This window comes from Plutella xylostella, chromosome 31 (assembly GCF_932276165.1).
Source record: "Plutella xylostella chromosome 31, ilPluXylo3.1, whole genome shotgun sequence".
Lineage (NCBI taxonomy): Eukaryota > Metazoa > Arthropoda > Insecta > Lepidoptera > Plutellidae > Plutella > Plutella xylostella.
Genome location: NC_064011.1, coordinates 5,400,658 through 5,424,662, shown reverse-complemented (window position 1 = coordinate 5,424,662; position 24,005 = coordinate 5,400,658). Strand labels below are relative to the sequence as shown.

Sequence of the window (24,005 nt, the reverse complement as noted above, 5' to 3'; positions counted from 1 at the left end):
ATGTATGTATATATGTATGTTTGTCTGTTTCTTTGTTCCCTCCTGTAGCCTAAACGGCTTGATAGATTTTGATGTATGAGGTATTGTTAGAACCGTATTGATGGCGCGATGGCTATAGGCTATGTGACGTTCCATTAAAATGTACATAGCGCCCTCTTGAGGACATAACATGATGATCGAAAAAATAATAATTCAACTTTGCCGTGTAAGGTATCAAATGAAAGGACTTGATTTTCAAATTACAAAAATATGCATATTGAAGGTATTTAAATAACAACACCAAAATTATTGAAATAAAAAATGATCATGAACTACCTACCGACGTAAAATTTCATAAAATAAAAACAACTAAAAAGTTACAAATAAAAAAATACAATTATAAAAAACTAAAAACCTGACTGTACGCTAAAAACATGAAAACGAGTCCCAATGTTAATGGAAAGTATCGCAGGCGGGGACCAACTTGACCGCCACTCAAGGCCGTTTTCTAAGTAACATTCAGCTAAATGGTGAACCCTCTGCTGGTATAATTTGTTTATATACCGCTTTTTCAATACCTGTAAGTACATTTTTTGGCAGCATAATATTTTTACTTAATTTTAGGGTTTCGAACGTCAAAAGAAAAAAAGCAACCGTTATAGGATCTCTTTGTTGTCCGTCTGTCTGACTGACTGTCTGTCACCGCCCTTTTTCTCAGAAACGGGTAAAGATATCAAGCTTATATTTCGCATAGATGGGGAGTACCCCAAAAAAAATATTATGGTACTCCCTGTCCCACACAAGTAAATTGGGGCTTATATTTTTTCCAGTTATTTTGATGTGTATCCTTTTTTTTTCTTTGTTGTTTTGTATAAGTATGTGTTTCTTTTCTTTAAATCTGTATTTTTTTGTTGTTGCTGTCTATGTGTCGAAAAAATGTATCTTTATCTTCAAATCACGCCATCTATCGTTTGTTTTTTTTGTGGCTACTGTCTATAGAAGAAATTCCGTCATTGACAATTTTACGTTACGAATTTATTTTTATTTATTTTATTTTTATTTTTACATTTTCGTGGAGAATCAACAGCATTTTGTTAATAAATAATTATTACTTATGAACACATAACAACTTGATGCCATTAACAGAATGAACTTAGTAAACCCAGTAAACCTAACACATCCAGAGGAAAAACAAAATCTCTTTCTCTCTCTCTGAAAAACATACTTAATAGCCCAAACTCGATGCTTTTAGCTATTAACATCTTTGAAATAAAATTGAGCCACCACCGTGTTACTGCCCTCATCAGATCCTCACGAGACCATACCTCAACCAGCACCAAGAGACTGTATTTTTGATCCCTAACCTAATGTTCGTGCGTATTGTCATCACTTAGATCCATTCGCTATATTCCTGCTCCTCATCAGACCTTTACGAGACTGTAATTCTTCTTCTTTGGGTACCATCTCCTATCGGAGGTCGGCAATCATCTGGCTTATTCTTTCCTTCGAGACCTTCCTTTCCATATCACGAGAATATTGCACACTATCTAATTTAATTTAATGTATTGAATATACTGGAAGAATTATGCTTCCTCAATTTCAAATCAAATTATGTTGGTGTCATAAAAGTTGAAAAAGTGCAATGACAACCAATGTGCAGTGATTTTGTATCTGTACACGATAAGATCGCGAGCTGTCAGTGCTGCCTAAACCGACGTGACCCTTCTTTGGAGGCCAGCGGCCAACTGAGTCAAACGTCACTTGTGTTTATGATTTTATAACACAGAAAGCCGCCATAGATATTTGTATGAAGATTTGAGGGAAAAAAATTGCTCAAGTTTGGGATTAATTTACACAAAATAAGTGTGTGTTTATTAAAAAACAAGGTATTTAGCGCCTAGTCCAAGCCTTTAACTTTATAATATGATAAAAATCATATGAAAATTCTTAATAATTACGACACAGTTGTTACAATACGGGAGTGTGATTGACTGGTTTTTCTTGATATTCTGAAATTAATTTACAGTTATCCATAATCATTTACTTAAATTCGAATGATTCAGCACCTAGCTAGACTCTTCAACTACCTGTGTGATTTTTTTCAAGGCTGTAGAGCATCATTTACTACATAATTCTATGACAATGCCAACCCTCGATTCCCTATTGCAGACCCTTAATAACTAATGACAGTACTTACCTAATAATAACATTTTGTTTTAACTATGTTGATGAAATGACAGTGTAAATATTTTTTAACATAATAGATTAATCTAGGCTACGGTTCAAAAAACATATTACTAAGCTTACGCCTCGCTGATGAGATACTTGAGTGGAATATGTCGATGTCAATGTGCTCTGCTAATTTATTAAAATTGTTGCACGCTCGCCATAAATAAGTGTTCTGTCTGTAATTAGTAGATACATTCGGAACGTAAAATGTTGGTGGAGATCTTCGAGGTCTGTTCGGCACACAATAATTTAATCTAGACAGAAGCTCGGGACAGTCGACATCACCCCTTGCTATTTTCATGAGAAGGAGGGAGTCAGCAATTTCTTTCAGCATCTCCACCATGTCGCGAATTCATTAAACTATTTATATGAGTAAACGCGAATATCTGAACTGTTAATAACCGTGATTAGTACAAACATACTAATCACGGTGACGAACTGAATATGGGATATATCATAAACAAATTAGTTACTTAATATCACGCACACGTGATGACCGATCAGTCTAATAACCTGATCGTCTGAATGTCAAGGATAATCCTGATGTTCTTAGGGGTCTCACCCCAGTGGCCTCCAACCTCCCCTATAGCCACCCCGTGCCTCGCTAGCAGGGTTGTTCCCTGGGACTGATCACATAGGACTGTTTCCCTAGCTCCTTACACTGATCACATGGGACTATTTCCCTGGCGCACTGAATATTTAATCTATCCATTATCACACAGTACGGGTACGGTATGTACCTCCTTTAAACCTTACATTACCTCCTTAGTTTCCTTACTCATTATAAACACAATTGGTCCATCAAGAAATAAAGTGTATAACTTATCAATCATAAACGAGAGATAAAAGGTAAGTAGAAAGGTCACTTAGCTGCGCACTTGCTGTAACTGGCTGTTGTCTGAACCGGGCCATCACGCCCGCCTCGGCTCCCCGAGCCTGGGCGCCTCGGCTCCGCTCCGCCGGGTGCTCACGCACCCACGATACTGATCACTCCCTCACTCTGACCGTCTGCTCACCGCGGCTGCTCACACAAAAGAGAAAAACCCTCACGCGCTGCTCGCTTACGTGGATATTATCGTCTACCCTCAACTCGCCGATATTAATATTAAGGCTCGTCTACACTCAGAATAATTATCTTGATTATTCTGTGAGTCGAAATCGATAAAATTCCCGATAATTCGGGACAATTTGTCAATAGTCAGATAAATTTATTAAATTAATGTTATCTGACGAATTAAATTGTTGCTGTCACTGTCTAATACATACAAATATTCTGACGTGCATAACCTTCATCAGAATTATTATTCCCCAGATAACTATTATCTGGCTATACGGCTAAGTACTAACAACACCCGTATTTATAAAGAAGTTATTACTTGTTGTTAGTAATTTCTTAATTAAGTAAGGGGAATTATAAAACGAGCGAACAAAAAAAAAACTTTGCGACTGATGATGACATACTGTTTTAATAACTTGAGCGCTATGAATTTGAGTAAGCGAAAAATGAACTAAACTGACGACGAATATTGATTTATAATAAAATCCAGAACCAGCTTACAATAAGTGAATTGTGATAAATCCATTTCAGATTGTAATATATTGTTATGTGGGTAAACGAATAATAAACCAGTCTCGTATAAATTGTCTTTCTATTTGCATCGATATTCCTCAGTGGCGACTTTTAAATTTAAAATTAGTGAATTATCAAGATGCCGATCGGAAAAATACACGGATTTGATCTGGAAGGAGGTGAAAACTGGCCAGCATATGTGCGTTTAGTGAAGCAGTTCATTCTGCTGAACGACATTAAAGATAACCTACGCGTGGCCACGCTGGTGACGCATGTCGAGGCGCCGACCTACAGGCTGATGTGTGACCTGTGTGCTCCAGACAACCCGGAGGATAAACCCTTCGACACATGGGTGGAGCTGGTGAAAAATCATCTGGAGCCAATAGATCCGAAATAGCCGAGCGCCACGTGTTTCGCCAGCGGCGGCAAGGACAAGGCGAAAACATTACTTAATGTGTTCCTACAAAGTTTGAAACACTTGGCTACCCATTGTAACTTTGAAAAGCAGTTGGAAGTGAATCTCCGAGATCAATTCGTGTCTGGTTTACGCAGCGAGGAGATACGGTCTCGCTTGTTCGCGGAGACCAGTCTCGACTACAAGAAGGCAGTGGAGCTGGCGCTGGCGCTGGAGGCGAACTTAAATTAAAATCATTAAACTTGTTCCACCTAAAAGAAGATGTTGATCCGATAGTTTTAGAATTGAAACAAGAATTTCCTGAAGTATTTACAGACGAAATTGGGACTTATAAACATAAATTATCTCTGCACTTGTCTGATAACACGCCGGTATTTTTCAAATCGCGCGCCCTTCCACTGGCGTTGCGAGAGCCAGTGGAAAATGAACTTAAACGTCTACAGGACGAAGGTATTAATGTATTATTTATAAAGTTGATTCTCGCGCTTGTGAAAAATGGCTAGCTAAGAGGAGAGAAGAAATGAGAAGCCAGGGTTCAGCTTGACACAAATTTATTTAAAGGTCAACGTGGGTTAGGCCTACACTACACGATCAGTCAGTTTTCAGTCGGTACGGATAGGGACTCCCCTGAGTCGAAGAGTATCGGCGTGGAATCCCGATAACGCGACCGGCGTGGAAGTCCTCTTCTCCAGTGCCCAGGTAGGTAGGCAGGCAGGTCACGTGGCCGTTGCGTGCGCGTGGCGTGTAGGTCGGCTGCGCGGCGTGGTCAGCAACACGAAGGCAGGGGGTTGCCGAACCAGCACGTAGAGGGCGAGCCGTAGAAACCACGTAGGTGGACCGTGGAGTCGGTAAACCGTACCGTGGACGTAAGCGTGAACCTTGGAGTAGTAGCGTGGACCTTGGACCCTGGAAAAGATGGAAATCCAACGCATCAGTACACCGTTATCGTCTAGGTTCCACATACCGTCATCAAGACCTACAGCAGAGTACCTAATCTAGCTTGATTGAGGCGGCAGTGGAAACCAGAACGGAATACCTAACATAAATTACTTAAAGATAATATAGAAATTATTAAGAAAGGCCAAAAGCGGTAGACTACCTGCAGCATTATTTGGATAAAAGGTAAGCTAGCGTATTCAAAAAGATAAAATAAAAGAAACAGGAAAGCTGATGAATAAATGATAATGCGTAATTGCATATCCGCCATCTTGGCTGCTATAAGTGCGCAGTTAGTAAGTAGTAAAGTTAGCTATTCGCTAACTCGTAAGCGGCGTAAGCAGCGAATAAAATAAAATGGAAGCTACGTTAAACAAATTTAAATTAATACTTTTAAAATACAGTTGTAAACGTTTAAAACACAAATAGGGCCCTAAAATGAGCTAAGCAAGTCTGATCACACTTACCCGATATTGGGGAAGACACGCACAAGGTACCACTGGTAAAGTCTAGGTCATTCGACACTTTAGAGCGGGCTAGGCACCTAGAGGACTGCCGTGAGGTAGGGTCACGCGCAGTCGATGCCGTAGCCCGTGGCCGAATGATCGAGAGCCAGTGGTCACCGAGTGGGGCTGCCGCGATAGTGGGGACATGAACAAAAGACCGCTTCGCTGGCTAGGGATGGGAACGCGTCGATAATTTGAAGAATTATCGACGCGAAGATAAAGTTATCGATAAAGTCGATACTTTTAAAAAAAGGGAATTTACAATTAAATTAAGAAGTTATTTACTAATATGTAAGTTATTTATTTGGAAGAAATAAATAACGTTACATGATGGATCCGATTATGGAACTCCTATTGTGCCGATTATTAAGCCGGACGGTTCTATTCGCTTATGTGGCGATTACAAAGTGACGGTAAATAAATTATTAAAATATTATCATATCCCACTGCCTAAAATCGAAGAATTATTTGCGACGCTAAGTGGAGGGGATCAATACAGTAAATTAGATTTTAAGAATGCATTCATGCAACTTGAATTATCTGAGAGTTCACAACCGCTTACAGCGATTACTACGCATGTAGGAACTTTTGTATATCGTAGGGCACCTTTTGGTCTTAAGTGCCTGCCAGAAAAACTGTAAAAAAATGTTTTTGATACGCTAAATGGTCTTGATTTTGTGGTATCCTTTATAGATGATATCTGTGTGAGTGGCAGGAACAAAACTCATCATTTGGAAAATCTAAGAGCTGTGCTTACTAGATTAAGAGAAGCCGGGTTAACAATTAAGTTCTCTAAATGCGAATTTTTAAAAAATGAGTTCTGTTACCTGGGCTATCGAATTAATAAACACGGTCTTTATACAGACACAAGTAAAGTTAGTGCCATAACTAAAATGCCCAAACCCGAAAATGTGTCTCAGCTACGAGCTTTATTGGGTTTTATTAATTACTATGCACGTTTTATATCGGCTAGGCAGAAGCAACTTCGACAAGGAGGCTGCAAGGCGCATCCAACTGGGTTGGGCTGCATTCGGGAAACTTCGTCACATATTCTCCTCGGCCATTCCTCAGAGCCTGAAGACAAAAGTCTTCAACCAGTGCGTCCTGCCAGTGATGACGTATGGTGCAGAGACGTGGACACTGACGGTAGGACTGGTCCACCGATTTAAAGTCGCTCAGCGTGCTATGGAGAGAGCTATGCTTGGGGTTTCTCTGATGGATCGTATCAGAAATGAGGTTATCCGTCAGAGGACTAAGGTTACCGACATAGCTGTCAAAATATGCAAGCTGAAGTGGCAGTGGGCTGGTCATATCTGCCGAAGAACCGATAACCGTTGGGGTAGATGAGTTCTCGAGTGGAGACCACGAACAGGCAAACGCAGCGTGGGACGCCCTCCTGCCCGCTGGACTGACGACCTTAGGCGGGTGGCGGGTAGTGGTTGGATGAGGAAGGCCGAGGACCGAGTGTTGTGGCGCTCCTTGGGAGAGGCCTATGTCCAGCAGTGGATGATTATTGGCTGATGATGACGTTTTATACCCAACCTTAGCACGATTTTACATCCACTTCATGCTCTTTTAAAAAGGGAGTAAAGTGGGAGTGGTCGGGCAGCTGTAATGACGCTTTCGAGGAGATAAAGGTAAGACTGACGAGCGACCCCGTGCTGGCGCACTACTCGCCGGAGCTGCCGCTGGTGCTGGCGGTGGCTCAATGACGCCGAGCGCCGCTACAGCCAGGTGGACAAGGAGGTGCTGGCCATCGTCTACGGAGTTACGAGGCATCACCAATACCTTTTCGGTAGGCATTTTACGCTACGTAGCGATCATAAAGCTTTAAGCTATATTTTTGGGCCTAAAAAGGGGATACCGCAGACTGCAGCCAGCCGCCTACAGAGGTACGCGGTGCGTCTGGCGGCTTACGATTTTAATATCGTGTTTGTAAAATCCGAAATGAATAGTAACGCTGACGGCCTATCACGATTACCGTTATCGAAAACAAAGGCAGAGGACCGAGACGACGCGGCATATCTACATTTTGTTGAGGACACTTTTCCTCTAAGTCACAAAGACGTAGCACACGCGACTAAATCAGACAAAACATTATGTAAAATTTATGGCGTGATGACATAATGAGTGGATGGCCTACCGTGGTGGGCGATTCCGACGATGAGAAAGCATATTTTCATCGCAGAGAAAATCTACACATAGATCATGGATGTATAGTGTGGGGATACAGGGTCGTGGTGCCGGAGAAGCTGCGCAGATCCTGGAGGAGGTGCACGGTGCATTTTTTACAATACCAGGGTAAATATAATTTTTTAGTACTCGATTCTCACTCTAAGAGGATCGAAGTCTTCCTGATGGGGACTGGTACATCGGCTAATTTACTTTCCAACAGACTCAGGGAATGCTTCTCCAGGTTCGGGCTGCCGAAGTGTTTGGTGAGTGACGCTGAGCAACAGTCCACTTCCGGGGATTGGGTAAATAATAGACGCAGATACAAAAATCATATTAATATTGATGATTCCATGACTCAGGAATCCTAATCCTTTGTTTAACTGTGGTATGAAGGCCGTGTTTGAAATACATATACTTTAAGTAAGTACCTAAGTAGTTAAGGTTCTGATAGTATGAGATTAGTAAGTACAGTTAAAGTTTCGTAGATAGCTGTATATGTAACTATCTATATGTCATTGTGTACTTATTATGCTTTGTATTAAACTTAAGATTTTTTTTTTGTTTATCATCTAATCACATATAAACATAACCATAATATAAACATAACTTTCTTACTTACTTATTTTTATCAAACGATTAAAAGAATAAGGGGTAGGTAGATACTAGAGATTATGTACTTATTATACTGTGCTCAGTGTGACAGGGTGTTCAAGACGAAGTTCGGACTTGCCAGCCACACTAAAACTATTGTACTTACCCATTTATGTTTAGTTGTATTTAAACTTAATTACCTAATCATTTTTCTTATAAGAGGGGAAATGTAATATATTGTTATGTGGGTAAACGAATAATAAACCAGTCTCGTATAAATTGTCTTTCTATTTGCATCGATATTCCTCACAGATATTAAAATTTTATCCGAGCGACTTCATTACACTTGTCCAAAATTAACTCGTATCATCCCAACCATAGTAAAACAAGTTCAATTTTTATGAAACTCATATCAGGACAGGCTTATAGGTGTATAATGAGATCTGCATACCAAAAAAAATAATATCTTTTTTAGATTTTTAGTTTTGTAACCGTTCCAATAATGGAACAGTAGGAATATACATACATGTAAGATACTGTTAGTGGCTATGGATTTCGTTGGGAAATAAAACGATTGTATTCACTTTCTTATTTATTCTACGAAGTTAAAAAATAGATAGAGAAAAGAAATAAACTAACATATTACCTATTTAAATCTTATAATTATTACGTAAAAATACATAATTGGATGTGTTATTGAGTATGAAAAAGAAAAGAGCATTTGGTAATGTAAAGCAACATTACATTTGATGCACTGGGTTTTCCAGGTTTTCCAAGAAATCTGGTTCACGGTACTCCTTCTCAGCTTTTTCTGGAATATCTAGAAACCTCCACTCTCTTGTGAGTTCTACTTTTTCTGGCGCTGAGCCTTTGTTACCGTCGTCGAGGATATAGGCTGTGGAGGCTGCGTCACTGACGATGTGGAAGGTGTTGGTTCCAGTTGTTCTTCATTTTCTACGAGCTTCTTCGATACCCTAGACTATTCTATTCTATTCTCTGTGGGGGTGTTAGTAGGTACCAAAGTAGCACCTGGCTTTCTCGAGGGGAACCATTGTGCATATCCCCAAGGTCTAAAGTGCCTTCTCAAGCTTGGACCATTTCCCACCACGTCCATCCATCGGTCTCCAGTCCGGTCCACTGTGGGTTGGTGCTGGAGTGCATATCTAGATCACTATGCAAAGTTTCCTCACGATGTTTTCCATCACCGTAAGAGCGATGGTATCCATTGTACAATTCAAAGAACTCATTGGTACATGTCAGCACCGGGATTCGAACCCGCATCTCTTGCGTGAGAAGCGGGCGCTTACCCGACTGAGCTACCACCGCTCTACTAGTACCTAATTCTATTTTTTTTATGTAGCCTGGTTAGTGTCCCACTGCTGGGCAAAGGCCTCCTTATAAATTGACGTCCATCACTGGGCACCCACTCGGTGACAATTCTGGCCCATCGGTCCGGGTGCATGCGACAGACGTGGCCTGCCCAGGCCCACTTCAGCTTAGCAGTCTGCGCGCCCACATCAGTTATACGAGTCGAGGAGCGTAGCGTGGTGTTCCGGATTTGGTCAATCCTTCGTACACCAAGTATAGTACGCTCCATCGCTCTTTGGCAAACCTTGAGTTTGGACTTCTGATGCTCGGTCAGAGACCAAGTCTGTGCGCCGTAGGTTAGGACAGGCAGTATACACATGTCGATGAGTTGGCGTTTGAGTGTTAGAGGGAGAGTGCCCTTCATAAGATCTTTCATGGACCAGAAGCTCTTCCAGGCGTTGTTAATGCGTCTTTCGACTTTCTTGTCCTGCCTGTTTTCGAAGGATGCTATCTGGCCCAAGTAGATATACTCATCGACATATCCTATTTCCTGCCCGTCTACCTCGACCCTACTTTTGGCGCTATTGGTCATGACTTGAGTCTTAGACCTATTCATCTTCAGCCCCACCTCAAGGCTCGCCGTGCTAAGGTCTTGTAGCATTTGTGTCAATTCTGATGCGGACGGAGCGAACAAGACTATATCGTCGGAAGGTACCTAATGTAAGCTAATAAGTAAGTTGGGAATATTAAAATGATAGACATGATGCATATTTTTTATTACGTTGGTCATTTTATTAAGTTCTTGTCCATAGTAATTGTTTACGTTTACGTTTTCTTGATTTATTTTTAACTTCCGTTCCGTTCCGTTTCCGTTTTCCTGAAAATTTTACAAATAATGATATACCTAGATGTATACAATCAGTTAGCAGGCAAAAGCTATAAGTCAGCTACCGCAAGAATAATTTTATTATCACTGACAATGAACTGCGCCGGATCTGTGCCGGCACTGAGGCAACACTGATATGTGCGGATCGGCCTTAAAATGTGTTTTCTAACCAAACACTGACGCATTTATTGGAGTAGCCGTTTTCGAATCCTATTCTATTTTTAAATACCTTTTTGTTTGGGTCCTTTCGGTCTCCATGACTTGGGCTTTTTAGTAAGCGAAAACTCTCCTGGAGGTCGTTCTAAACAGAAAAAATACGTGTATGACGGACGGTAAATGTATGAAACCGTATAAGGCTGATTCACACACTGTTTAGTGAAAGTGTTTAGTAGACCTAAAACTATGCAACAAGCCCAGCAATGTAACAGCAGCCGTACCACCACAAGTTAAGTACGGCAGATTTGACAATTGAGCGACGCTGCTTAAGGATTGCTTATGTTCGGTGGTGGTAGACCATTATATGGAGGATTTATCGGATACTCCAATAAATGTGTCAGTGTTTGGTAAGAAATCTCATTTCAAGGCCGATCCACACATATCAGTGTTGCCTCAGTGCCGGCACAGATCCGGCGCAGTTCAGTGTCAGAGAAAATTATTTTTGCGGTTGCTTTTGTGGTTGCTACTTATAGTTTTTCCCTGCTAACTGATTGTATACAACTTCAGGAATCTACAGTAAGTCATCATTAAATATTATAACGTAGGAATATGCGATAAAAAGCATGAAATATTTAGTAAGACTTGTGTAATATTAGTTTATCAAGTGAATGCATCATCATCATCAGTATTGCAATACATACATTATCTTATCCTCTGTATACGCAGAGGATAACATATGTATTTCAATGCTGATGATGATGATGCATTCACTTGAGACACTAGTATTACACAAGGCTTACTAAATATTTAATGCTTTTTTATAGCATATACCTACTATTTTATTCTATTCTCTGTGGGGGTGTAAGTACCTGCACCTGGCTCTCTCGAGTGGAACCTTTGTGCATATCCCCAACAAGGTCAAAACTGCCTTCCTAAGGTTGGACCATTTCCCACCACGCTGGTCCACTGCGGGTTGGTGGGTTCACATATCTAGATGTGCTAAATCTAGATATGCAGGTTTCCTCACGATGTTTTCCTTCACCGTAAGAGCGATGATATACATTGTGCTTAATTTAAAAGAACTCATTGGTACATGTCAGCGCCGGGATTCGAACCCGGATCTCTTGCGTGAGAAGCGGGCGCGTACCCGACTGAGCTACCTCCGCTCTATACCTACGTTATACTATTTAATTATGACTTACTGTAGATTCCTGTAAATGTATACAATCAGTTAGCAGGGAAAAACTATAAGTTAGCAACCGCAAAAATAATTTTCAATGACACTGAACTGCGCCGGATCTGTGCCGGCACTGAGGCAACACTGATACATATGTGCGGATCAACAACAAGCCCAGCAATGTAACAGGTGGGCCAAAAGAACACACCCTATTGGACGATGCTCTCATTTTTGAAAATGGCCGCCAATGTCAAATCTGTTTTGACATTTGGGTACTAGACAGATGTAAAATCTTTCTTGTAACATTTTCGACCAAAATCACAATGAATCATAATCATTTCCACCTCAGCGGGTACGTCAACAAGCAAAACTATCACTTTTGGGGCATCGGAAATCCACGAGTGATGCACGAGGTGCCATTACACCCGCTCAAAGTGACTGTATGGTGCGCTGTTCACGCTGGAGGAGTCATGTCGCTGGCCAAACCACAACAGTGGACGGTGCACGCTATAGTGCCATGTAGACTGAGTTTTTTCTGCCGCAATTGGATGAATTAGGACTGGAGAATATGTGGTTCCAACAGGACGGAGCAACGGTACACACTGCGCAAGCCACAACACAACCGATATTCGGAGAGCGGCTTTCCCGGGTCGCCTGCAGAGATATACTATTGATAAAGATAATAAATAGGAGAGGGGACAACACGCCACCTTGCGGTACACCAGCTGAGGTACTGCACCATTTAGAGTAAGAATCCTCTATACGGATGCGCTGCTGGCGCCCATGCAAGTAACTATGAAACCAGTCAATCACCGTTGGAGATATGTTGAGAGAACGAAGAACACCACGCAAGATGTCGAAATTGACAGTATTAAAAGCATTGCTGAAGTCAAGAAGGGATAGGATAGTCAGCTTTCCATTTTTTATGCTCTGGCGGATGTCATCAGTGATTTAAAATGTGATTTTTTACCAAACACTGACGCATTTATTGAAGTAGCCGTATTCGTTCCTATTCTATTAATATCTATTGTAAATACCTTTTTGTTTGGGTCCTTTCGGTCTCCACGACTTGGGCTTTTTAGTAAACGAAAACTCTCCTGGAGGTCGTTCTAAACAGAAAAAATACGTGTATGACGGACGGTAAATGTATGAAACCTTATAAGGCAGATTCACACACTGTGTAGTCCAAGTGTTTTGTAGACATACATTGCTGAGTATGTATGGCAGATTTGAATGTTTTGCAAATACTATGCAACAAGCCCAGCAATGTACGTCTACTTAACACTTGCACGTGGTCGGTGAGTGGATTATGACCAGCAGCCGTACCACCACAAGTTAAATACGGCAGATTTCACAATTGAGCGACGCTGTTTAAGGATTGCTTATGTTCGGTGGTGGTAGACCCGTTGCAGAGAATAAGATATGTATTGCAATGCTGATGATGATGATGCATTCACTTGATAAACTAATATTACTCAAGTCTTACTTGTCTACGCCGGTCTTTAGTTCAACGTAAATTCAGAAATTTAATAATGTGTGCGTCTTGCATTATATAAAGTAAATAATAAATATTAATAATTAATAAAACTAGAATTGTATAAATAAATAATTTAAAGTAAATAAGTATAAAGCGTAAAGTATTCTAATAACCAATCTAACATAATTTCTAAACGCACACACTTAGTCATCCGCACTGCGTATTAGACACGTATGCGGTTACCGATCCAACGTCACTTCCCTACTTACCGCGACGCAAGAACCATTGTCGGGTCTAATTGTACAAGTGCTAATTATTTGCTAATTTAAAATATAGCACTACAACTGAAGTCAACCCAAATCTTTTATTTTGTTCCCATCGTGAACAAAAAGTGGCGACCGTGACAGGACCTGCTGTCTATTCGAATTACTGAGCACAGGTCTGATAAATTGTCTGAGGTCAGACCACAGTGGGCAGACCATTACCTTAGTAAACACTGACAAGACAAATAAAACTAAGGTGAGATGCAGACCGATTACTACAAAGAAAATTGACAATTACTTGAAGAAACTAGACGAAAAACTTCCGAAGGTTAAAGTAGATTGCAATTCTAATGAGATGTATACTAACTTATTTAAGATAATAGCTGATGAGTTTGAGAGTAATTTTGAAACGAAGGAAGTTTTGATAGACAATAAAATTAAATTTTGTGACTGGGCTACAGATGGTATTCGCAAAAGCAGGGCGACATTATATGATCTGTATGAGATGAAAACATTCATACTCCGCCCTGACTTTCAATCTTATGTGAAAAAATATAGCAAAATGTACAAATGTGTCTGTCACTGTGCGAAGACAATTTTTATTAATAACAAGATTAAAGACTCGGCTAACAAATCTAAGGCCATTTGGAATATTATTAATAACGAAACGGGGAAGAATCGAACACGCGAGACTAATTTATCTTTAAAGGTAGGCAATGACATAATAACATCAAATGACGAGGTGGCGAGAGTCTTTGAAGAGTTTTTTACGAACATTCCTTTAGAAACTACTTGCAACCTAGATTCTTCAGCTACATTAGCTGAAACCCTGATGAAGGAGAACGCACCTTCAACCGATAAGGAATTTAAATTCAGATATATTAATACAATAACTATTATAAAAACATTTAAGTCCTTAAATATGAAGAAAACTGAAGACTTGTGGGGAATGTCAGTTAAATTTGTTCTTTCTATTATTAATAAAATCGCCCCAATTTTGGCTAACATTTTTAATAAATGTATCGCTGAAGGTGTGTTCCCAGATCTTATGAAATTGAGTAAAATTATACCTCTGTTCAAGAGTGGGGATATGGAGGACCCTGCAAATTTCAGACCTGTCTCGGTTCTTCCAGTTTTGAGTAAAATATTTGAGAGGGTCATACTCAATCAGATGCTTTTGCATTTCAATGAAGCTCGATTGTTTCATAGCCAGCAGTATGGTTTTACAAAAGGCAAATCAACAACCGATGCCGGTACTGCGTTAATTAAGCACATATTTGACGCCTGGGAAGACCATCACGATGCTATTGGAGTCTTCTGTGATCTGTCGAAGGCGTTTGATTGTGTAGACCATCAGACTTTAATTTCGAAACTGAGATACTATGGAATAGGAGGAAAGGCTTTAGATTTGATAGCTTCATATTTAGACAAGAGGCAACAAAGGGTCGATATTAACAATACTAAATCACAGGGGGCTCATGTAAAGATAGGCGTCCCTCAAGGATCTATTCTAGGACCATTTTTATTCCTCATTTATATTAATGACTTGCCTTTTATGGTTGAAAAATTGACTAATATAGTTTTATTTGCTGACGATACTTCTTTGCTTTTTAAAGTTAAAAGAAGTGAAAATAATTTTTATGAAATTAATTCTATTCTATCTGACATACACGATTGGTTTACCGTAAATAATCTTTTATTGAATTCTAAGAAAACGAAATGTATTAAATTTACACTGCCGAATGTTAGACAATGCGATACTAACATTATTCTAGATGGGAATAAATTGGACCTAGTTAATGATACTGTCTTTCTTGGTATGACTATAGATTCAAAGTTGCAGTGGGGACCTCACATTGCCAAATTGGCTGGAAGGTTGAGCTCCGCAGCTTTTGCTGTACGGAAAATTAGACAACTGACCGACGTTGAAACCGCCAGATTAGTTTACTTTAGTTATTTCCACAGCTTATTGTCGTATGGCATTTTGCTTTGTGGTAGAGCCGCTGATATTGAAACTATATTTGTATTACAGAAAAGAGCCATCCGCTCTATATACAAACTTGGTTCCAGGGATTCATTGAGAGAACTATTTAAAGAAATTAACATCCTTACAGTTCCATGTCAGTTCATTTTTGCCAATTTAATGTATGTACGAAAGAATATTTCCACTTTTGATACAATTGGCAGTAATCATGACATTAATACTAGGAACAAGCATAAGCTGGCTTTTCCAGCGATGCGTCTGGCGAAAGTTAATAAATCGTTTTAAGGGTACTGTATTAGATTTTATAATAAGCTTCCAACAGAAGTTGCTCAAATGCCAGAGAATAAGTTTAAGTGTTACATTAAAGAGAAACTCAGTAAAAAAGCTTATTATATAATTGATGATTACTTAGAGGACGTTAATGCATGGCTGTGATAAGTAGTTAGCTCTGCTCATATTATTATAATAATTATTATTAAGCTTATATGTATTGTATACCAACTAGTTTTAAGTCTTTTTTTGAAAAGATGGCTCAGGAGTTTCTTGCCTCCGTTCTTCTCCTTAGACAGAAAGAGCCCCCCCTTATCCGAACGGAGAGTAATTTGTAAAAATTGACGTTCATCAGAAAATTTTATATTTGTACGATGAATAAAAAATTTTGACTTTGACTTTGACTTTGACTTTTGACTCAGGTCCAAGTTCCCGCCCAAGTCAAGCAGAGGTCATCGCCACGTGTCACACCTTGGAGCTGGTCTAAGAAGACTACGGGTCATCCCACTTCAGCCAGCGCCGAGCCTACCCCGTGCCGTGCAGCCGCGACCCGCGCCTACTCCGGGAACGACCCCGGGACTCCGCCTACGTGAGCAGCAGCCAGCCCCAGAGCCGCGCCCGACGTGCCCCGCGCCGCCCGCCGCGACGCACCGCCGCAGCCGCCGCCTGCCTGCCCTTCTAACTGTGAGCCCGTTCCTATTATTTCCTACCTTTCCTATTTGATTCGTGCATTTATTGAAGCTTGTTCTCGAAATACTGAGTGATCTAGACCTAGGTATCCTAGTCGCTTTGCGATATATCTAGCTAAACGTGCCTTCTATCCGCTTAAGCTACGCATTTAAACGCAAGTTTATTAGCTTATACATTCCTAAGGCTTGTTACGTCATCTCATTCTACGTCATCGAGTCTATTTGCAAGTCATCGCCTAAACAAAGCACTTATCTTTCACAAAGGCCTAATCTAACTAGTAAACTAAACTATTCACAAAGAAACTATTATAAATAGCCAATAAATACTTACGTATTATTACGCAACTACATTTCATCCCAATTTTGCATTCCAATTCCAAGTCATTGCACAACTAAACTGTATCCACCTATCGTAATTATTATTGCTGCGGATATTTACGCTTTTGCAAACAATTGAACCTAAACATTAAACACTGCCTAATTAAATACACTTATTCCTAGCGTTTCTAATAACTTCACTTGCTTACATCTCGCCTGCAATTATCTGTGTTCCCTAGCTTCAAACTAAAACGTAACTTTTATAATCAGCTGCTAAACACAACGAACGTCTCAATTCCAGCGGACTGTGTGGTGCATTCCAAGCGCGGAGACGCCGTGTTCACTGCGCGAGCGCATAGTCACCGACTGCTGGTGTCGAGCGGCCGCTGCCTGCGCGCGCCGTGCGCCGCCAGACGAACCGGTTCTGCTATCGGCCAGCGCTGCCCAGCGACAACGAAGTGAGGAGCGTATCGTTCAACTTTTGTTATTATTCATAACTAACATCAGCTGATCTATACCGTTAAGTTCATCGCACGCTTGCAATCATGGAGGACAAATTAAAGGAATTGCTAATCAAACGTAGTTCTATTCGAGGACGCGTTACTAAATTTAAGAACAGTGTCGATTTGCTAACTACCGAATCCATTTCCTCCATCGAACTAAGTAAGCTTTCGATGAAAATAACGAAATTTGAGGCGTTATTCAATGAGTTCGACGAGTTGCAGGGTGAAATCGAGATTTTAAATGAGTTAAATCTCTCCTCTGAGTTAGCTACCAGAGATTTAATTGAGCAAGATTTTTATCAGGCCATCGCTGTTGCGCAAAATATTGTTCAGACTAAGTCACCTTCTAAGCAGGAGGACAACTTAAGTAACCCATCATGTTCCGCCAATTCCCAGTGTCATCACCAACCGGATGAGACACTAGGTTTCAAATTACCAATAATTAAAATACCAAATTTTGACGGGACTTACTATAAATGGATGGAGTTCAAGGAAACTTTTACCTCATTAATTCATGATAATGAAAAAATCAAAAATATCCATAAATTTCATTATCTTAACTCCTACTTAGAAGGCGAGGCCTCTCGAGTTATCTGCAATTTAGAGGTAAATGACCTAAATTACGTCAAGGCTTGGCAACTCCTGTGCGAACGATTTGACAACAAGCGGCAACTAATTAATAACCACCTAAAGTCACTTCTGAGCTTCGAGTCAGTGCGAGAGACCGATAAGTCATTAAGGTTTATTATTGATCATGTTTCAAAAAACTTACGGGCTCTCAGCACTCTCGGCCTACCTACTGACAAGTGGGACATGCTTATTATATTTATGGTCTCAGCAAAATTAGATCCCAGTACATTTTTTAAGTGGGAGGAAAACAGGAACACTCTGCCAGATATTCCCACACTAGAACAATTTTTCCAATTTCTGAAGAACCGTGCTGATGTTCTCGAAACCGTGCAGCGTAGTAGGCAGCAAGATAGGTCTAAACCTAATAATAATAATAATTTCAACGCCCAAAGTAGGCCTCAAACCAAAGCCATGGTAGTGACTTCTAAAGAAGCTTCATCTTCCCCGTCTAAATTTCATTTTGAATGTGTCGAATGCAAAGCTAATCATCGTCTGTATGAATGCCCCACATTTAAGTCTAAGAAACCGGAGGAGAGAATGAGTTTAGTCACTGCTCTAAAATTGTGCACTAATTGTTTGAGAGGAGGTCACAATTCACGCTATTGTAAGTTACCAGGCTCGTGTCGTTTGTGTAAACAAAAACATAATTCGTTACTTCACCAATCAAATGAAGTCTCCGACTCAAATCAGTCAAGCTCCCTAACAATGTCGGCCCAGTCTTCCACAGAAGTACTGTTGTGCACTGCCCTGGTTAAATTAATAAATCCTGCGACAAACCAATCAATCAAGGTTCGAGCTTAACTGGACAGCGGTAGCCAGAGTTCTTTCATTACCGAAGCTGTAAAAAATAAACTAAGTTTGACCCCTCAGCCGTCTAACACCAACATTGTTGGTATTGGAAACACCCCAATTAATTTAAAAACGGAGCGTTGTGCACTCCAACTACAGTCCAATGACTCATCCTATGACGTCAAAATGACGTGCCTAGTAATGCCCAAGATTTCAGATAATTTACCTAAAGTTGCATTCGATATTAGGCATCTAAATTTATCTAACTTCTCATTAGCCGACCCCAGCTTCAATGAGCCATCCCCTATTGAAATGCTTATAGGTGCTGACCTATTTTGGGACATAATAGGGTCTCAACAGCACTCGTTAGGCGAGAAAAACCCAATCTTAAGAAGTTCCAAGTTTGGCTGGCTCATCGCAGGTCCTATAATATCTAAAACTATGCCTAAAAATAATAATAAAAAATCAAATAAAAACATATTGTGCAATTTTGTGTCAAGCAATGAAAATCTTGACAGCCTAAATGACGAGTTAAGTAGATTTTGGAAAATTGAAAGTTTTCCTCAGGTAGAGCCATTAACTGCTGAAGAAAAACAATGCGAGCAACATTTTCTCACTAACACTACTCGTTCTACAGATGGTCGTTTTTGTGTAGGCCTTCCTCTTCGAGACGATCCAGATTGCCTAGGTAACTCGTACAGTCTGGCTAAAAAAAGGTTTCTGAATTTAGAAGCTCGTTTCAGGAGACAACCAGAGTTGAAAAAAGCCTACACCGACTTCATCCACGAGTACGAGGAACTGGGTCATCTCTCCGAGTGCCCAGTAGAGCAGCCTAATCTCTCGTATTTTCTTCCCCACCACCCTGTTTTTAGGGAGAGTAGCGAGTCAACTAAACTTCGTGTGGTCTTCGACGCTAGCGCTCGGTCTACTTCCGGATTTTCCATCAACGATCTGCAAATGGTCGGTCCTACTATACAGGACTCTCTCTATAACATTCTTCTTCGATTTCGACTCCACAAGTATGTTTTATCTGGGGACATCGAGAAAATGTTTCGGCAGGTGTCTCTAAGAGAGTCAGATCGTCCATTGCAGCAAATTTTATGGAGAGACAACGAAGACGAGCCACTGAGGACTCTACAACTCGGTACAGTCACCTATGGGTTTGCAAGTGCTAGTTTCCTTACAACCAGATGCATATGGCAGGTAGGCGAAGAATGCAGTGACCCCTCTATCAAGTCCATCATTCAAAGAGACTTGTACTGCGACGATTTATTAACAGGTGCAGATTCAGAGGAGCAGCTTCGTCACATTCAGCGCTCAGTATCCAGCGAACTCGCCAAGGGTTGTTTCAACTTGCGAAAGTACCGGTCTAACCTAACTAATCTTTTCTCTGGCAACGAGGAGCTAGAGAAAGACAATCTCCTAATAAGTAACTCTACCAGTACGTTAGGTATTGGATGGATTCCTCCATCTGATATGCTACATTTTCAAATCGAGTACACGCCTAGTAAAATTTTAACTAAAAGGTCGATTTTGTCCTCTACATTTAAAATTTTTGACCCACTTGGTCTTTTGTCCCTGTGTACAATCAAACCTAAAATTATTTTACAGGTTCTATGGACTCTCAAAGTTGACTGGGATGAGCCGGTCCCTACAGAAATCCATAATTCCTGGTCAAATTTCACCAAAAACTTAGACTCACTGTCTAACCTTCACAGACCTCGGCGAGTTTTAATAGATAATGCTGTGTCTATTGAAATGCACTGTTTCTGCGATGCATCGCAACGCGCCTATGGAACGTGCATCTATCTGAGGTCCACTAATTCCAACGGTGATGTCAACGTCAGTCTGTTGACAGCTAAATCTCGTGTCGCTCCTATCCAGCTGATGACTATTCCTCGCCTTGAACTTAGCGCTGCCTTGCTTGGAGCTGAATTAAGCTCAGCAGTGTCACAGGCTCTTCATCGCAATATCGATCGTCACGTCTATTGGACAGATTCAAGTGTCGTACTAGGTTGGTTGAAATCTAACAAAAAGGCTAAAACATTTGTCGCCAACAGAGTATGTGCAATCCTAGAGCTCACCGATGCTTCATCCTGGCGCCATGTACCTACTTCAGAAAATCCTGCAGATCTTGTTTCCCGTGGAGTAGATCCCCAACATGTAGGTGGCTCAACTATTTGGTGGCATGGACCTGCGTTCCTGAAGGAGTCGGAATCTTCATGGCCATCCTCTGAGTTTTCAGAAGTAGTAGATTTGCCAGAGTTGAAAGCTAATCCCGCTTTCGTGGCGGAGGCTTCATCGTCTTCGAGCGATGACAAAATTATAACCTTTACAAACTATTCAAAGCTCGTGCGTCTTCAGAGAATATTCGCTCAAGTTTTAAGATTTATTGATTCTGTTAAAGATACTAAATCACAAAGAAAAGGTCCCCTACAATCAAACGAATTAGAAAACTCCCTAAGGACCTTAATAAAAATGGCTCAGCTAGAGTCCTTCTCAAATGAGTTATCCCTATTAAAGAAAGATAAACCTGTCCCTCAAGCTAATGTCGCATCCCTTAACCCATTTATCGACAGCGAAGGTGTTATGCGAGTTGGGGGTCGTATAAGCTCATCTAATTATCCCTACGACAAAAAACACCCCATTCTTTTAAAGTCAGATCACCATCTAACAAAACTGTTATTCGAGTTAGAGCACGAACAACTAATGCACGCTGGACCTCAACATCTCCTCGCCTCTATGAGAGAGCGCTATTGGCCAATCGGAGGTAGAGCACTAGCACGACGCGTCACTCGTCATTGTTTCGTGTGTCGTCGATTCAAGGGTCAGACTTTAAATAATATCATGGGGAATCTGCCCTCCGACAGAGTGGAACCTGATTTTCCTTTCCACACTGTAGGCACTGATTTTGCTGGACCATTTCTAATAACTGATCGCAAGGGACGAGGCTGCAAAATAACGAAATGCTACCTATGCATTTTTGTACGCTTCCGTTACAAATGTGTCCATCTAGAAGCCGTAAGTGACCTAACAAAGGATTCATTTATTCTCACTCTCTCTAGGTTTATAAGTCGTAGAGGCAAGCCAAAAACAATATGCTGTGACAACGGCCGAAACTTTGTTGCTGCAGCTAAGGAGATCAACAGTTTTCTAACGTCACAAGCTGACTCTATAGTTGACTTTGCAGCTCGTCGGGGCATTGAATTTCGCTTCTCACCTGCGTACGCTCCTCACTTCGGCGGTCTCTGGGAGGCCGGTGTAAAGTCAGCCAAATTCCACATGTATAGAGTATTAAAAGACACTCATTTAACTTTCGAGGAACTGGCGTCTCTATTTGCTCAAATCGAAGCAATCCTAAATAGCCGTCCCCTATGTCCAATCAGTCCCTCACCAAATGATCTTTCCCCCCTTACCCCGGGCCACTTTTTGATAGGCAGGCCACTAACGGCCTCACCATCTCCGTGTCTACTGGAAGCTAATCCGAATCGCCTCGATCGTTTCCAGCGCCTCGAGCAGTACCGGCAACACTTCTGGAAGCGGTGGTCGAGCGAGTACGTCGCCGAACTCCAGCAGCGCACGAAGTGGAAGACGAGAGCCACGGACCTGCTCCTAGATGACCTGGTCCTCATCAAAGAAGACGCTGCTCCCCCCCTGTGCTGGCGGCTCGGCAGAGTCGACAAGCTGTACCCGGGCTCCGACGGCGTGCCTCGCGTCGCCGACGTGCGCACTACCCACGGCACAGTGCGGAGAGCGCTAAATCGTCTCTGCATCCTACCTACTCCTCAAGCCAATGAATCTTGAAAGCCGAAGCTTTCAAGGGCCGGGAAGATGTCTACGCCGGTCTTTAGTTCAACGTAAATTCAGAAATTTAATAATGTGTGCGTCTTGCATTATATAAAGTAAATAATAAATATTAATAATTAATAAAACTAGAATTGTATAAATAAATAATTTAAAGTAAATAAGTATAAAGCGTAAAGTATTCTAATAACCAATCTAACATAATTTCTAAACGCACACACTTAGTCATCCGCACTGCGTATTAGACACGTATGCGGTTACCGATCCAACGTCACTTCCCTACTTACCGCGACGCAAGAACCATTGTCGGGTCTAATTGTACAAGTGCTAATTATTTGCTAATTTAAAATATAGCACTACAACTGAAGTCAACCCAAATCTTTTATTTTGTTCCCATCGTGAACATTACTAAATATTTTATGCTTTTTTATCGCATATTCCTACGTTATAATATTAAATTATGACTTACTGTAGATTCCTGTAGATGTGTACAATCAGTTAGCAGGGAAAAACTATAAGTTAGCAACCGCAAAAATAATTTTCACTGACACTGAACTGCGCCGGATCTGTGCCGGCATTGAGGCAACACTGATATGTGCGGATCGGCCTTGAAATGTGATTTCTAACCAAACACTGACGCATTTATTGGAGTATCCGTATTCGAATCCTATTCTATTAATATCTATTGTAAATACCTTTTTGTTTGCGTCCTTTCGGTCTCCGTGTGTGGGGCTTTTTAGTAAACGAAAACTCTCCTGGAGGTCGTTCTAAACAGAAAAAATACGTGTATGACGGACGGTAAATGTATGAAACCTTATAAGGCAGATTCACACACTGTGTAGTGCAAGTATTTTGTAGACATACATTGCTGAGTATGTATGGCAAATTTGAATGTTTTGCAAATACTATGCAACAAGCCCAGCAATGTACATCTACTTAACACTTGCACGTGGTCGGTGAGTGGATTATGACCAGCAGCCGTACCACCACAAGTTAAATGCGGCAGATTTAACAATTGAGCGACGCTGTTTAAGGATTGCTTATGTTCGGTGGTGGTAGACCCGTTGCAGAGGATAAGATATGTATTGCAATGCTGATGATGATGATGCATTCACTTGATAAACTAATATTTCACAAGTCTTACCAAATATTTCATGCTTTTTTATCGCATATTCCTACGTTATAATATTAAATTATGACTTACTGTAGATTCCTGTAGATGTATACAATCAGTTAGCAGGGAAAAACTATAAGTTAGCAACCGCAAAAATAATTTTCACTGACACTGAACTGCGCCGGATCTGTGCCGGCACTGAGGCAACACTGATATGTGCGGATCGGCCTTGAAAT

The 24,005-nt window shown here is 40.9% G+C and overlaps 1 protein-coding gene and 1 long non-coding RNA gene across 2 annotated transcripts; one reads left to right on the top strand and one right to left on the bottom strand.

Moving 5' to 3' along the window:
• Positions 1-4,727: 4,727 nt before the first annotated feature.
• On the bottom strand, positions 4,728-5,958 carry LOC125491142. The gene is made up of 2 exons (XR_007268150.1): positions 5,597-5,958; positions 4,728-5,099 (listed from the first exon to the last, which is right to left on the bottom strand). It is a non-coding gene; the product is annotated as an uncharacterized LOC125491142 (long non-coding RNA).
• Positions 5,959-16,347: 10,389 nt separating this feature from the next.
• LOC125491140 lies at positions 16,348-18,869 on the top strand. The gene has a single exon (XM_048632358.1). The coding sequence runs from the start codon at positions 17,475-17,477 to the stop codon at positions 18,861-18,863; it is 1,389 nt and encodes a 462-aa protein (XP_048488315.1). The 5' UTR covers positions 16,348-17,474; the 3' UTR covers positions 18,864-18,869.
• The last annotated feature ends 5,136 nt before the right edge of the window (positions 18,870-24,005 follow it).